This window comes from Centrocercus urophasianus, unplaced genomic scaffold (genome assembly GCF_019232065.1).
Source record: "Centrocercus urophasianus isolate 14NV4802_14NV808 unplaced genomic scaffold, USGS_Curo_1.0 seq_11, whole genome shotgun sequence".
In the NCBI taxonomy this organism is placed as follows: domain Eukaryota; kingdom Metazoa; phylum Chordata; class Aves; order Galliformes; family Phasianidae; genus Centrocercus; species Centrocercus urophasianus.
This window is the reverse complement of record NW_024884253.1, coordinates 1-12,587: the sequence shown is the minus strand read 5'-3', so window position 1 is coordinate 12,587 and position 12,587 is coordinate 1. Positions and strand designations below refer to the sequence as shown.

The 12,587-nt window shown below is 54.9% G+C and overlaps 3 protein-coding genes across 4 annotated transcripts; 1 reads left to right on the top strand and 2 right to left on the bottom strand.

Annotated features, from left to right (window-relative positions):
- Positions 1-389: 389 nt before the first annotated feature.
- TIGD5 (tigger transposable element derived 5) lies at positions 390-3,168 on the top strand. Its single transcript, XM_042840088.1, has one exon. The coding sequence runs from the start codon at positions 390-392 to the stop codon at positions 2,412-2,414; it is 2,025 nt and encodes a 674-aa protein (XP_042696022.1). The 3' UTR covers positions 2,415-3,168.
- A 365-nt stretch (positions 3,169-3,533) lies between these two features.
- On the bottom strand, positions 3,534-7,112 carry PYCR3 (pyrroline-5-carboxylate reductase 3). The gene is made up of 6 exons (XM_042809058.1): positions 7,031-7,112; positions 6,100-6,164; positions 5,167-5,346; positions 4,831-5,043; positions 4,659-4,751; positions 3,534-4,275 (listed from the first exon to the last, which is right to left on the bottom strand). Exons 1-6 carry the CDS (start codon positions 7,110-7,112, stop codon positions 4,093-4,095), a joined length of 816 nt encoding a protein of 271 aa, XP_042664992.1. The 3' UTR covers positions 3,534-4,092.
- Positions 7,113-8,652: 1,540 nt separating this feature from the next.
- On the bottom strand, positions 8,653-12,243 carry GFUS (GDP-L-fucose synthase). Of its 2 annotated transcripts, XM_042839850.1 has the most exons (10): positions 11,776-12,237; positions 11,108-11,222; positions 10,823-10,951; positions 10,539-10,612; positions 10,149-10,282; positions 9,993-10,057; positions 9,783-9,849; positions 9,632-9,711; positions 9,250-9,349; positions 8,653-9,166 (listed from the first exon to the last, which is right to left on the bottom strand). In XM_042839850.1, the coding sequence occupies exons 1-10, from the start codon at positions 11,925-11,927 to the stop codon at positions 9,111-9,113; spliced, it is 972 nt and encodes a 323-aa protein (XP_042695784.1). In that variant the 5' UTR covers positions 11,928-12,237; the 3' UTR covers positions 8,653-9,110. The 2 variants fall into 2 exon arrangements, with proteins under 2 accessions (XP_042695784.1, XP_042695783.1); XM_042839849.1 differs by having other exon boundaries at positions 8,653-9,349; positions 11,776-12,243.
- Positions 12,244-12,587: the final 344 nt, after the last annotated feature.

Below are 12,587 nucleotides of genomic sequence, written 5' to 3'. Positions count from 1 at the left end.
TGGGAGAAGAGAGAAGGAAGAGGTGGAAAAAGGAAGGGTGAAAAAGGAGATTTCCCCCCCCTCGCTCGCATAGTGGTACATTCCAAACGCATCGGGAGCGTAGAGGGAGAGTCCAACTTCGCGGGAGGGCGGGGGGAGAGCGGAGCGGTCTAAAGGCGGGGAGAGGGGTGCGCGCATGCGCTGTACGTGTCGCCCCGCCCTTCCCTGCCGCCTCCGGGGGTCGGAGCGGAGACAAAGGGCGGCTCCGCCCCGCCCCGCCCCGCCCCGCTTATAACGCGCACCGCTAAAAAAAAAACCCACCCCCAAATAACAAAATAATAGTAATACCCGCACCGCATGGCTGCTCCATGGCTGGGGAGGAAGAGGAGGTGGGTGGGGGAGCGGCTGGCATGGCGGGAGGGCGGCAGGGTGGTGGTGGCGGCGGTGGTGGTGGTGGTGGCAGCGGCGGTGGCAGCTCCAATGGTGGTGGCACTTCCATTGGCAGAGGCACCTCCAATGGTGGTGGTGGTGGTGGTGGTGGTGGCACTTCTAATGGTGGTGGCACTTCCAATGGCAGAGGCACCTCCAATAGTGGTGGCACCTCCAATGGTAGCGGTGGCGGCTCCTCCAATGGCAGTGGCACCTCCAATGGTAGCAGTGGTGGCTCCTCCAATGGCAATGGCACCTCCAACGCTGGTGGCATTTCCGATGGTGGTGGCACCTCCAATGGCAGTAGTGGCGGTGGCTGCTCCTCCAGTGGTGGTGGCATCTCCAATGGTGGCGGTGTTGGCGTGTCAATGAAGATGGCGTTCCGCCGAGCATACTCCATCAAGGACAAGCTGCACGCCATCGAGCGGGTAAAGAAAGGAGAACGGCAAGCTTCGGTGTGCCGTGCTTTTGGGGTGCCAGGGGGAACCCTACGGGGTTGGCTGAAGGATGAAGCCAAGCTGCGTTGGTTCCTAGAGCAGTTGGGTGGAGAGGTGGGCACCCAACGCAAGAAGATGCGGTTGGCCAATGAAGAGGAGATAGACCGTGCTGTATATGCGTGGTTTCTTGCACTCCGGCAGCACGGTGTGCCACTTTCTGGGCCTCTCATCCAAGCACAAGCAGAAGCCTTTGCCCGTCAGATCTACGGCCCTGAGTGTACCTTCAAGGCAAGTCATGGTTGGTTCTGGCGTTGGCAGAAGCGTCACGGCATCTCCAGTCAACGTATCTACGGTGAAGGAGCTCTACATGCTGAACCTGAACGTGCTTCCATTGCCCATCCCAACCTTCCACCAGCACCGGGTTCCGACACTGGAGGTTATGGTGATGAACAGATCTACAACGCCAACATCACTGGGCTCTACTGGAAGCTGCTCCCTGGGCGAACGGCTCCTCGCCAACGTGTCACCGTGCTCTTGGCTGCCAACTTGACTGGTACCCACAAACTGAAGCCGTTGGTGGTTGGAGGTCTTCGTGATCCCCCCAGCCTCTGTCATCACAACCAGGAGAAATTCCCTGCTGGGTATCGCTACAGCCCCGAAGCCAGGTTGGGGCTGGCCCTTCTCCGGGTTTGGTTTTTTGAGGATTTTGTGCCATGTGTCAAACGCTACCTACGTCGGAGCTGCCTCCAGCAGAAGGCTGTGCTGCTTCTCACATCCCCACCATCATCTGCGGGTCGTCATGAGGATCTCCCCCAGCTTCAGACCCCTGATGGCTCCATCCGTGCTCTTTTCCTCTCCAAAAGCCCAACTGGGAGCAGTTCCACTGGAGGAGGCAGCCGAATCCCAGCCCCATTGGAACAAGGGGTGGTGTCAGCCTTCAAGCAGCTCTACAAGCGGGAACTGCTGCGCTTGGCCATCAGCGCTGGTGGCCCTGTGGATTTTGCACGTTCCTTCCTCCTCAAGGACATGCTCTATTTGGCTGGCCTCTCTTGGGACCTCATCCCTCCCAATGCCATTGAGAAATGTTGGTTGTTGGGACTGCGTGCGGCCTTCGAGCCCCAGCCTGGGGAAGAAGAGCGAGGAGGAAGAGGAGGAGATTGCACAACCGTAGAAGAAGGCAATGGAGATGGCAAAGTTTTCAGTGATTTGACCCAGCTGGCCGCATTGGCCTACAAACGTTTGGCTCCTGAGGAGGTGGCCAACTGGCTGCACTTGGACGATATGGCCCCAGGGACAGGGGAGGATGATGAGGATGAGGATGCCATGGAGGAAGACCCGGGAGGATGCAAGGAGGAAAAGGAAAGAGCTGGTGGAGGGGGTAATGGGGCTGGAGGAGAGGGATCCCCTTTGATGCCCACGGCCCACGAAGCCATCAGAGGTCTGGAGACAGCCTTGCGTTGGTTGGAGGGCCAGGATCCCCGTAGAGTGGGACCACTGAAACTGGTGCAGCTCCGCTCCCTCATCAGCATGGCCCAGAGGCTGCACCACAGCAGCAGCCCCGATCCTTAGGGCAAGGTGGTTGATCACCCACTGGCTACTGAGCACCTTGCATCCTTGGGATGCCTATGTGGCTCTTGGGACACCTATGGGGCTGGGAACACCTATGGATCTTGAGACACTCGTTGAGTTGGGGATGCCCCATTGGGGCTGGTAACACCACTGGGGCTGGGGACATCCTAACTGTCCCATGGGGCTGGGGATCCCCATGAAGCTTGGGACACCCATGGGACTAGGGACACATACTGATTATCCCATGGGGGCTTGGGACATCCATGGGGTCGAGGACACCCCGTTTGTCCTATGGGGTTGTCAATGGAGGTCGCAGTCAATGGGGACTCAGCAATTTAGGGCTCATGGGATTGGTTTTTTTGTGTGAGACACCCTCCATACCTTGCGTTCCTCACCCTAAATATATGTAGGAGGTGCTCTTTTGTAATCCCAGGGTGGTCTCTGGGTGATGGGATGGGTACCCTCTGCCAACCCTGCAAGGACATGGTGTCACACTGGGACAGTGGGACAAATTGCTGCATTTCCATTTCCTGGGGTGCTTTCCTAAAAGGGTTGTTGGTACTCTTTCCACTGCCAAAATGTTTTCCTGCCAAAACAGGGAGATATTAATTAAACAGCTCTTTTCTCAACCTGATTTTGTTAAAATTTGAGCCTAATTATTGTAAGAAAGGGGAAAAAAAGTCACTAGAGCTAACTTGTGGGGTGGGTGTTTTTATTTGTTGTCTTTGTCTCCTAACTTCAGAGTTTATGAAGATTAAATGGATTTTTATTCCTGCTCTGAGGTTGTCTTTTGTAAATGATCCCTCAGAGTCACTGCAACTGTAGGGTTTGGGGTGGACCTGTGTGGAACCAGAGATTGGACTCCATGATCTTTGTGGGTCTCTTCCATATTCCATGGTTCTATGGCTCATCCCAACTATTCACTCCAAGATTATGTCCCCATCCCTGCCGTGGTGCCATACCAGATGGACCCAGAGGCCCCTTCAACCTCAACCACTCTGTGATGCTGTGACCTCCATTCCACCCACCGTGGTGACTCCAACCCCACTGCTGTCACCTCCACACAGACACATCCCACTGAGCACAGAGGACAGAAGGAACCAGAAAAAAAGCCAAACCTACCACCGCACTGCCCACCTTTATTGGGTCCCACTCCATGGTGACCACACACTTCAGCATCTCCCACCTCCACCCAGGATCTCCCAAAAGGCTCAAGGACCCTTCAGGGGTTTGGTTTGGGGTCACCAAGTTTTGGTCCGGTGGCTTCAGTTTGGGATCACCATACTTCAGTCTGGTGTCACCAGGCTTCAGTTTGCTGGCCAACATGATTTGATTTGGTGGCACCGTTCTTCAATCTGGTGTCACCAGGCTTCCATTTGCTGGTCAACATGATTTGGTTTGGTATCACCATTCTTCAGTTTGGTGTCACCATGCTTGAGTCTGGGGTCACCAACCTCCACTTTGGGATCACTGTGCTTTGGTTTGCTGTCATCAATGCTTCAGTCTAGAGTCACCAGGCTTTGGTTTGGTTGCTTCAGTTTGGGGTCACCATGCTTCAGTTTGGTAGCACCATGTTTTCGTCTGGGACCAACAGCCTTCACTTTGGTGGCACCATGGTTTGGTTTGGTGGCACCAAGAGCTGTGGTCCCCACTACCACAGGATGAGATGGGATGTCTGTTAATCCTCCCCCATTTCGCTCGCCCGCTCAGTGGCTGCTTGCACTGCATTCATGACGGTGGCCCTCAATGCTCCCTTCTCCAGTTGGTACAACCCATGGATGGTGGTCCCACCAGGTGTGCAGACGTCCCCACGCAGCTTTGCTGGGTGCTCACCTGTCTCCAGCAGCATCTTTGCTGCTCCCTGGGGATGTATGGGGTCAAGAGGTTCCCTCAAACCCCCTTTTTGCTCAGGGATCACAGCATCGTCTCATCACTGGATGGAGGATCACTATATCCTCACACTGATCTATGGGATAAGGACCCCAAGGAAGGGGCAGCAATGTCCCCATGGTGCTCTATGGCACATGGTCACCTAAAGGGGACAACCCTCTCCCCACGTCCCCACACTGCTCTATAGGGGAGGGACACCAGAGTTGGGGTTGGACAAGGGGATCCCCATGTCCCCATGCTGCTTTATGGGACAGGGACCCCAAGAAATGGAGTCAGGGATGTCCCTGTACTGATCTATAAGAAAGGGGCACCCAAGGCTGGGGATAGGGTCCCCACATTCCCATAACTGCTCACCAGCAGCGTCTGGGCTGCAATCCTACTGGCCAGGCCCCCTGGCATCCCCATCTTCACAGCTCCCTCGGCCATGGCTTCAGCAAACAGGTACACCTGCAGGGGAAAAGCAGTGGGGAGACCAGGGGATCCCAAAAAATAAGCTGAGCAACCCAGTATAGTGAATGATACTTACATAGGCAACGCCACTGCCACTGAGCCCAGTGTGGATGTTGATGTAGGACTCAGGGACCTCCTCACACAGCCCACATGGGGACAGCAGGGACTGCAGCAGTGCTGCATCCCCATCCCCAACCCCACAGCCACGGGAGAACACAGCAGCTCCCACCTGCAGCACGCAAGGCAGGTTGGGCATCAGGCGCAGCACCTTCGTCCCCGTGGGGAGCAGCTGGGGGGAATAGAGTCAGTGAGGGGTAATGGGGGTCATTTGGGGTGGGGGATTGGGAAGCAGAGAAGGAGGAAGAAGAGCAGGAGGGAGAAGGAGGAACAAGAGGAAAAGGAGAGCACCCACCTGCTGCAGCTTCTGCAGGCTGACACCAGCTGCCAGCGAGATGAGGAGGTGCTGGGAGGTGACAGCAGGACGCAGCTCCTGCAGCACTGTGGGCAGCACGTGGGGCTTGGTGGCCAAGAACACCACTGTGCTCTCCTGAAGTACCTCCAAGTTGCAGTGCGTGGTGCGACAGCCCCACTCCTGCACAAGGGTAGGGGACAGGGTCACAATGCCATGTCACAGCCCCGTATCACAACATCACGTCCCAATCCCAGATTCCAACCCCATGTCTCAACCTTGCATTCCAACCCCGATGTCCCAACTCAGTGTCTCAAATCCACATTCCAACCCCATGCCCCAACCTCTCATCCTGACCCCATGTCCCAACACTGGGTCCCAACCCAATATCCCAACCCAATGTCCCAAACCAACAACACAACCCCTCCCAACCCGACATCACAACCCTTATTTCCTATCCCATGTCCCAACCCCATGTCCCTACCCTGTGTCCCAACCCCACTTTCTCAACCCTGTCCTAAACCCAGTGTCCCAACCCCACGTTCCAGCCTTGTGTCCCAATCTGTCATCCCGACCCCACATCCTGATGCTGTGTCCCAACCCCAACCCAATGTCTCAATCCCACGTCCCAATCCCATTTTCTAGCCCCATGTTCCAGCCCCAATGTTCCAATGCTGTATCCCAACCCAGTGTCCTAATCTCATGTCTCAACCCCAGTGTCCTGACCCCACTATCCCCACCCCATGACCCAATGCAATATCACAACCCCACTGTCCCATCCTCATTGTCCTGATTATCCCAACCCAGTGTTCCCTTCCAGGGGACACTTTGGGACCTTCCACCCTAATGTCCCTCAGAGCCCTGCAGAGCTTTACAAAAGGTGACCCCAAATGCCACCTCCCATTGGGGTTGTCACTCTGTCCCCATGCCACTCACCCGCCACTCTGCCAGATTGCGGTCCGAGGGAGCGCTGACAACGATGTTGCTGGCAGGGACCTTCCCTTGGGGACATAAGGGACATGGATGAGTGGATGGGGTGGCCCACAGGAAGCCACAAAACCAACGGGATAGCGCATTGTCCCCACCCCTGTTAACACGAGGGACGTGGAGCAAGAGATTGGGACATGCCATGGGGACAGCTGGAGGGGCATCGTTGTGACACCATACGGTGACAATGGAAGTGATCCTACATGTTGGGGGCATCTGTTAGGTTAGCACTATAGGGAGGGTTGTCAACCACGTCCCCAAAATGCTCTATGGGACATCCAAGAAAGGAAAAACCTTTTCCCATGCCCTCACACTGTTCTATAGGGGAGAAACACCAGCGTTTAACACGAGTGTCCTCATCTCCACATCCAAGTTAGGACAGATTATTCCCGTGTCCTCACCCTCCTCTATTGGACAGGGACATCCCAAAGGGGACAGCCCTGTTCTCAAGTCCCAGCACTGATCTATAAGAGAAGGACACCAGAGGTGGTACTGGACACAACTGTCCCCATATCCCCATGCTGTGCTATGGGACAAGGACAGGACATCCCAAAGGGGAAAGGTCTGTTCCCATGTCCTTGCATTGATCTATGGGACAGAGGAGACAGCCTTGTCCTCATATCCCTGCACTGATCTATAGGAAAGAGTCACCAAAGTCGGGGTTAGACATAGCTGTCCCCACTCTGCTCTATGGGACAGCGACATCTCAAAGGGGGCAGCTTTGTCCCCCGTGTCCCCACACTGCTCCATGGGGGCAGGGACACATAAGGTGGTGCACAGCCCCGTCCCACACCTCTCTGTAGGGCAGGACACCAAACCTGGGGAAAATCTCGTGTCTCTGGCTCCAAGGCTCCAATCCAAGGCTCTGTCCCCCCCATACCTGCCCGCAGCAGCCCCCGGCCGAGGCCCCCCGCCATCCTCCCGGCGCCCACGAACCCCACGCGCAGCTCCTCCGCTTCCATCGCCCCGCGCCACGCCCCCCTCGCTCCTCCCCGCCACTCCCATTGGTCAGACGAGGCACACCCCCGCGCGGCGATTGGAGGGCGTGATGTCGAGGGGGGCGTGACCAACGTGGCTACGCAACTTCCGGGTGATTCCACGTGGTTTGGAGACAGCGTCCGGGGTGGGAGCGCTGCGGGAAGCACGTGGGGTGGGGGTGGGACATAGGGGCCCCCTCCCATTTTGGGGACGTGCTGGAGAGGGTATCTATAAAGCTTTTATATTCTGGAATTTATTTCTTTAACTCTTTTTGGGGGAGAGGGTGTGAGGTACTCTTGAATTTGTGTTGGGGGCTTCTCAACCTTTTTGGGAGTCCTTTACTCTTTTTTTCTTCCTATAGGGCACCCCCTCCAAGTCCATGCAGCCCTATAGCCTGGAATCCTATGGGGATGAGGGGGTTGGGCTGGTAGCGGAGAATGTCTGTCCTCTTACTAGGAGAGGTCTGCTAAATGTCCCCTTGAATTTGGCATTGTGGCATCTCGCCTTCACCCCAGAGGGGTGTGAGGTGGGTTGGGAATGGTGGGTTGGAAGTGGGGTGACTTGGGAGAGATGATCATAGGGTGGCTGTAGAATGGAGGTCAGAAACCCCAAGGTGTCCCCATCCAACCCCAGCATGTCCCCGTGCCATGTTGGGGTACCTGTGCTACCCCAGGGTGTCCCCATTGTCTACATAGGTAGAACACATCAGCACCCACGCCATTTTGCATTGCCTTCATACCTGGAGCAGTCCCAGTGATGGTAGGGGAGCTTTGCTTAGCAGGATGGATGTCACCAGTTCCTGATGCTCTTGGGAGAACAAAGCCTGGGGACAAGGCAGCTGGGCAAAGTGGCTATCAGGAGTCTGCATGGGGTAAGCTTGAGCCGGGGGTAGGTGTAGGGTGGGTCCTGCTCCCTGGAACTATCTGGGTTCCCCTTTTAGGGCCAGGTCATAGAACTGTAGGTCTTCTTCTAGGAATAGGTGTTGTCTCTGTGATGGTCCATTGGGCCATTGGGAGAGGTCCTGGAGCATATGCCCAGAAAGGACTTCTGGGTGGAGGGGTACACTTCTGTGCTCTGCCAAACCCCTTTTTCACCCAACCAGGTGATGCTGGAACCAGGTGTAGGAGCTGGGCAATGCTGGGAACCCAAACCAGTTCTTGGATAGTGATGGACAACATGGGACATCCCTTCTCCAGGGAAATGCTGGGGTTGGTGTCACCCAACCCCAGTGAGCACCACCAGTGACCTGACAGTTTGGGAACAGCCACTCTAATAGTTGGGGGCATCTTGGGGTCAGAATGGATATCTCCTCCATAGGAGGAGGACTCGAATGGCTGGTGACAACTTCAGACTGCAGGGATGATGGGTGTCTACTCCATAGGTCCTTGCTGTCCCCAAGGCAGGGGCCCACCAGGACCAGGCAGTGGTTTTGGTCCCTCTAAGAGATGCTTTGCTGGAGGCTATGGGACAGTCCCCACGCAGCTGCGTTTCCCCACGCACCGAAAGCAACACCAAACAGTCATCTGTGATTCCTGTGCTGCAGCAACAGCCTCAATCAGCTTCTTTATTACAACCTAATTATGCATAATTAGTAGTGTAGTCCATTATAAGAGCTGCCAGCCCATGCCCCAGGGATGATTGTGATCAATTCAACCATAGTGTCTGTTGCTCCTGCCCCATTTGGGATCTCTCTGGGGACAGCAGCACCTTTGGGTCCCCCAGTCTGCCTCCCAAAGCCCTCGGTGGGGTCTGCACCCTACAGCAGGTAGGAAAGGAGTGTTACCTGAGCAGGGTCTCTTCTACATAAGATGCTACTTGATGATTTTTCATTATATTTTCCCCCTCTCCTTGCACACCCTCAAGCGTACCCAGGATCCTGGCACCCATTTGCTTTGGAAATATCGCTGTCAGCCCCCACACCCCATCCTCTGCCCCAGCAAAGGACAACCCTGAGTTAAAGAGGACGCGTGGGCACCGCTCCATCACTTCCTAGCACTGGCGTAGTTGGTGCTGAACCAGGTGCAAGTCTCCTTCACAGCTGGGAACAGAGAGATGCTATTAGAAAGGTTTGAGATGGGGAGAACAGGGGGACAGCGATGCACTGGTGTGCCCCCTTCTCACCTTGTCTGAAGGGTGTGAACTGGAAGTTGGGGAGGTAATGCCTGAGCTTGGCATTGCTGGCTGTCTTCTTGAACTGCCCATCGGCCTTGGTTGTGTCGAACTGGGGTGGCAGGGATTAAGGGAAATGGGAAAGCAGGGAGGCTGAGGTGGTGAGGCTGTATTCTGCCCCACAGCCTGGCAATAGGATGAGAGGTAACAACCTCTGGATTCGGGTTGGATATTAGGAAAGCTCGGTCGAACATGGGTTGACGTTTGGACTCGATGATCTCAGAGGTCTTTTTCAACCTTAATGATTCTATGAGTGATCATGGTGGAGATGGGTTAATGATTGGACTTGATGATCTTGGAGGTCTTTTCCAATCTCTTCTACACTAAAGGATACGACAAGCTCTCCCCTGAAGTCCATGGCCTCCACGATTGCCTCTGCAGCCTCTCTGATGGAGACTTCATCTTCTTCTCCCACTGTGGAGATGATGATGAGCTGAGGCCATTGTTTCCCCCTTTCCCTCTTCCTCTTGGAATTTTGTCCTTACCTGACAAAATGATGGGCTCCACCTCCTCGTATTCCCGTAGAACCCAAACGAAGAGCCGGGCCAGATCCTACAGAGGAGCAGATGGCTCTTGGAGGACCCCAGGCCCTGAGGATCAGTGCTGCCCAGGACAACCCAGGAGGGCTCAGCCTGCGCTGATGTCCCCCAGCGCCTCATGTCACCCCCCCAAGTGCTCCCCAAGGCCACACATACCAAAGAGTAGATAAACTGTCTTCGGGGCTTGCCTGTGCCCCATACAGTCAGAGCAGAGCCATTCTCTATGGGGGAAATGGAGAGAGCATTCATGAGCAACCCTACCAGAAAGAAAAAAAAACCCAAACCATAATATGCCCTATCTATCACACTCACGTTTGGCCAGGTACACCTTATGGATGAGCCCTGGTAGCACGTGGCCATCCTCAATGTTGAAGTTGTCATGTGGCCCAAAGACGTTGGTGGGGATGACGGCGGTGAAACGGCAGCCGTGCTGCTCAAAGTAACCCCTGGGTGACAGCATGGGCTGGGTGAGTCCCTTCCCACTCAAACTATGATTCTCTGAGTTGTGGGGTCACCCCCTGTCCAGCACAAAACAACCCACAGACAGTCCCTAACTTGGTATGGCATCTCTTGGTTGCCAAGGCTGGGTATCTCCCCATCCCCATTTAGGTGCTGTCAGCCCTGGAGTTTCCCTTTGCCCCAGTAGTTCCAAGATGCTCACAGCCCTCTTAAACCAGGATGGTTCTCCCATGGCCCTCACACCTGTTCTGGACATCGATCATCCTCTTGGCATAGGAGTAGCCAAAATTGGAGCTGTGTGGTGGCCCGTTGTGGATCTGGGAACAAGAGACACAATGTGAATCCAGCACAGACCACGCAGCCTAAGTCGATGCAAGATTTTGGACATGAGGAGGTGGTGTGGTTTGAACATCTCGGGGAGGTTCAAGGTTATGCTTTGCCCACGGATAGTTTGGATAAAGGATAGAATCAGATTGGCCACACTGGGACCCAGCTGTGTCCCTGCAAATGGGAACAGAGATGCTCACCATGGTCTCATCAATGGGATATGTTGTCTTGTCTGGGAAGATGCACGTGGAGAGGCAGGACACCACCTTCTGCACCCCGCACTCATATGCAGAATGCAGGACATTGTCATTGATGTGGATGTTCCTCCTCTGGGGACACAGAGACATCTGTCAGTGTCACCCACAAAAGGGTGGTGGAGCCACCAAGCCCTGCACCCCATGGTGATAACTCATTCATGACTGCAGAAACCAGAGTAAGCTCAGAGAGGGCAAGGTTCTGCAGGACCCACTTGCCCAGGCGCTCACCCAAAAATCCAGGTTGCAACGGATGTTTTTGAAGAGGCCCCCAACCATAGCAGCCAGGTGGATGACATGGGTGGGTTTATGTTTCTCAAAGAGAGCTTTGGTCTCCACAGCACTCCTAGAGGGAGGAAGTCATGGGGTTTACTGCATCAGTGTCCACACTTTTGGTTTGCTTGGATTGCACTGAGTGAAGAGGAATCGCCTTGGGGGCCACATATAAAATATGCCATTCTGTGTCTCTGTGGTCTTTAAGGCTCCTTCTAACCCAATCAGTCTATGCTTCTGTGATGCTTAAGGACCCTCCCAACCCTGCCATCCTATGATACTATGATTTTTAAGAGCCCTTCCAACCCAAGCCATAGAATCATTCAAGTTGGTAAAGACCTCCAAGGTTATCAAGTCCAATCGTCTTCCCACCCCACCATACCCTCCAAAGTATGTCCCCAAGTGCCACATCTATCCTTTTCTTGAAGACCTCCAGAGACCCAGAACCATCCTATGATTCTAAGATATTTAATATCCCATCTAACACAACTATTCTATGGCTTAATGATCTTTAACAATCCTTCCAACCCAAGCCATTCTAGGATTCTATGGTCTTCAGAGTCCCCAACCCATTCTATTAGTGTGTCGTGGGGGCAAAAGGAAGGGATTGCTGGGGTTGGACTCACGTCAAGTCGGCATCTCTGGAGGACACGAAGACCCACTCCTCATCCGTCTGCCCCTCACCATTGGCCACCACTTCCTGGATGGCTCTGCCCACCAAACCGGTGCCCCCCGTCACCAGGATGCGTTTAGGCTTTGCTCCCACAGCCTCCGTCATGGCCAAAGCCCTGTGCTGATGGGAGAGGGGGGAATAAGGCAATACCACCTTGGGGGGCACCCATAGGGACCCCCAACCTCGGGAGGAGAACCAAACTAATTTGGGATTATGTTTTCAGGATTGAAGCTGTGTCTGCAAAAGCAAAGAAAAGGAAAAAGGAAAGAGATGTGTCTGCCAGCGATGCTCCCGGGGCAGTAAAACTCTCCTCATCTGCAGTTGCTAATTAATGAAACCTGTCTCCTGCTGCCACGTGGCTACGGCAAGGCACAGCCTCCCGGAAATGGCTGCGGAGCACACGTCCATCCCCCTGCACACCAAAACAGGGGCTTGTACCCTCCCCGTACAGCCCTCTGAACCCCAAGCCCATGTCAGCACCTCCACATCCCCTTATGAATGCCAGTCCCAGAGCTGCAACCCCTCCATGCACCCCAAATCCTGTGTCAGCACCCTCACACCTCCCTGTGCACCCCAATCCCACAGCTGCACACCCCAAATCTCATGTCAGTCCCCCCCCCCCCCCGGTCCAAACCCTGGGCTGTCCTCCTGACCCCAAATCCAGGGGTTGAACACCCCAAATCCTATGTCAACACCCCACATCCCCCTGCAACCCCAATCCCAGAGCTGCACACCTCCAATCCCATGTTGGTACCCCCACATCCT